General features: G+C 46.3%; 1 protein-coding gene across 1 annotated transcript in view; it reads left to right on the forward strand.

Moving 5' to 3' along the window:
* Positions 1-64: 64 nt before the first annotated feature.
* Positions 65-324, forward strand: part of PEX13 (peroxisomal biogenesis factor 13) — a gene marked incomplete at its 5' end in the record, with an annotated part of 2,150 nt that continues 1,890 nt past the window's right edge. Inside the window, one exon of the mRNA XM_009868919.1 lies at positions 65-324. This exon is cut by the window's right edge and continues 435 nt beyond it. Coding sequence (XP_009867221.1) covers positions 65-324 — 260 coding nt within the window.

A 324-nucleotide genomic window follows, 5' to 3' on the forward strand; every position in this document is an offset into this window, starting at 1 on the left:
TGACAGAGAAATGAAAATCTGAACTTTTTTGGAGTACTGATCTTGCTTGTCTGAATTTGTTTAGGTCTGCTGACTTGGGTGACAACCTGCTGACCAGGCCTGGACAACCCAGAGTAGCACGAATACCTCCACCTATTTTGCCAAGACCATCTCAGCAAACGGGAAGCGGCAGTCTGAGCGCTTTCAGGCCGGCATACAGTAGTTCTTTTTCTCCAGGCTATGGAACTTCTTTTTATGGAGGCTATAGTCCTTACAGTTACGGATACGGTGGTTTGGGTTATAACCGCTTTCATGCAGATGATATTCCTCCCAGCAGGTTTGTTC

The sequence above is a fragment of the Apaloderma vittatum genome, unplaced genomic scaffold (assembly GCF_000703405.1).
Source record: "Apaloderma vittatum isolate BGI_N311 unplaced genomic scaffold, ASM70340v1 scaffold29404, whole genome shotgun sequence".
Classification (NCBI taxonomy): domain Eukaryota; kingdom Metazoa; phylum Chordata; class Aves; order Trogoniformes; family Trogonidae; genus Apaloderma; species Apaloderma vittatum.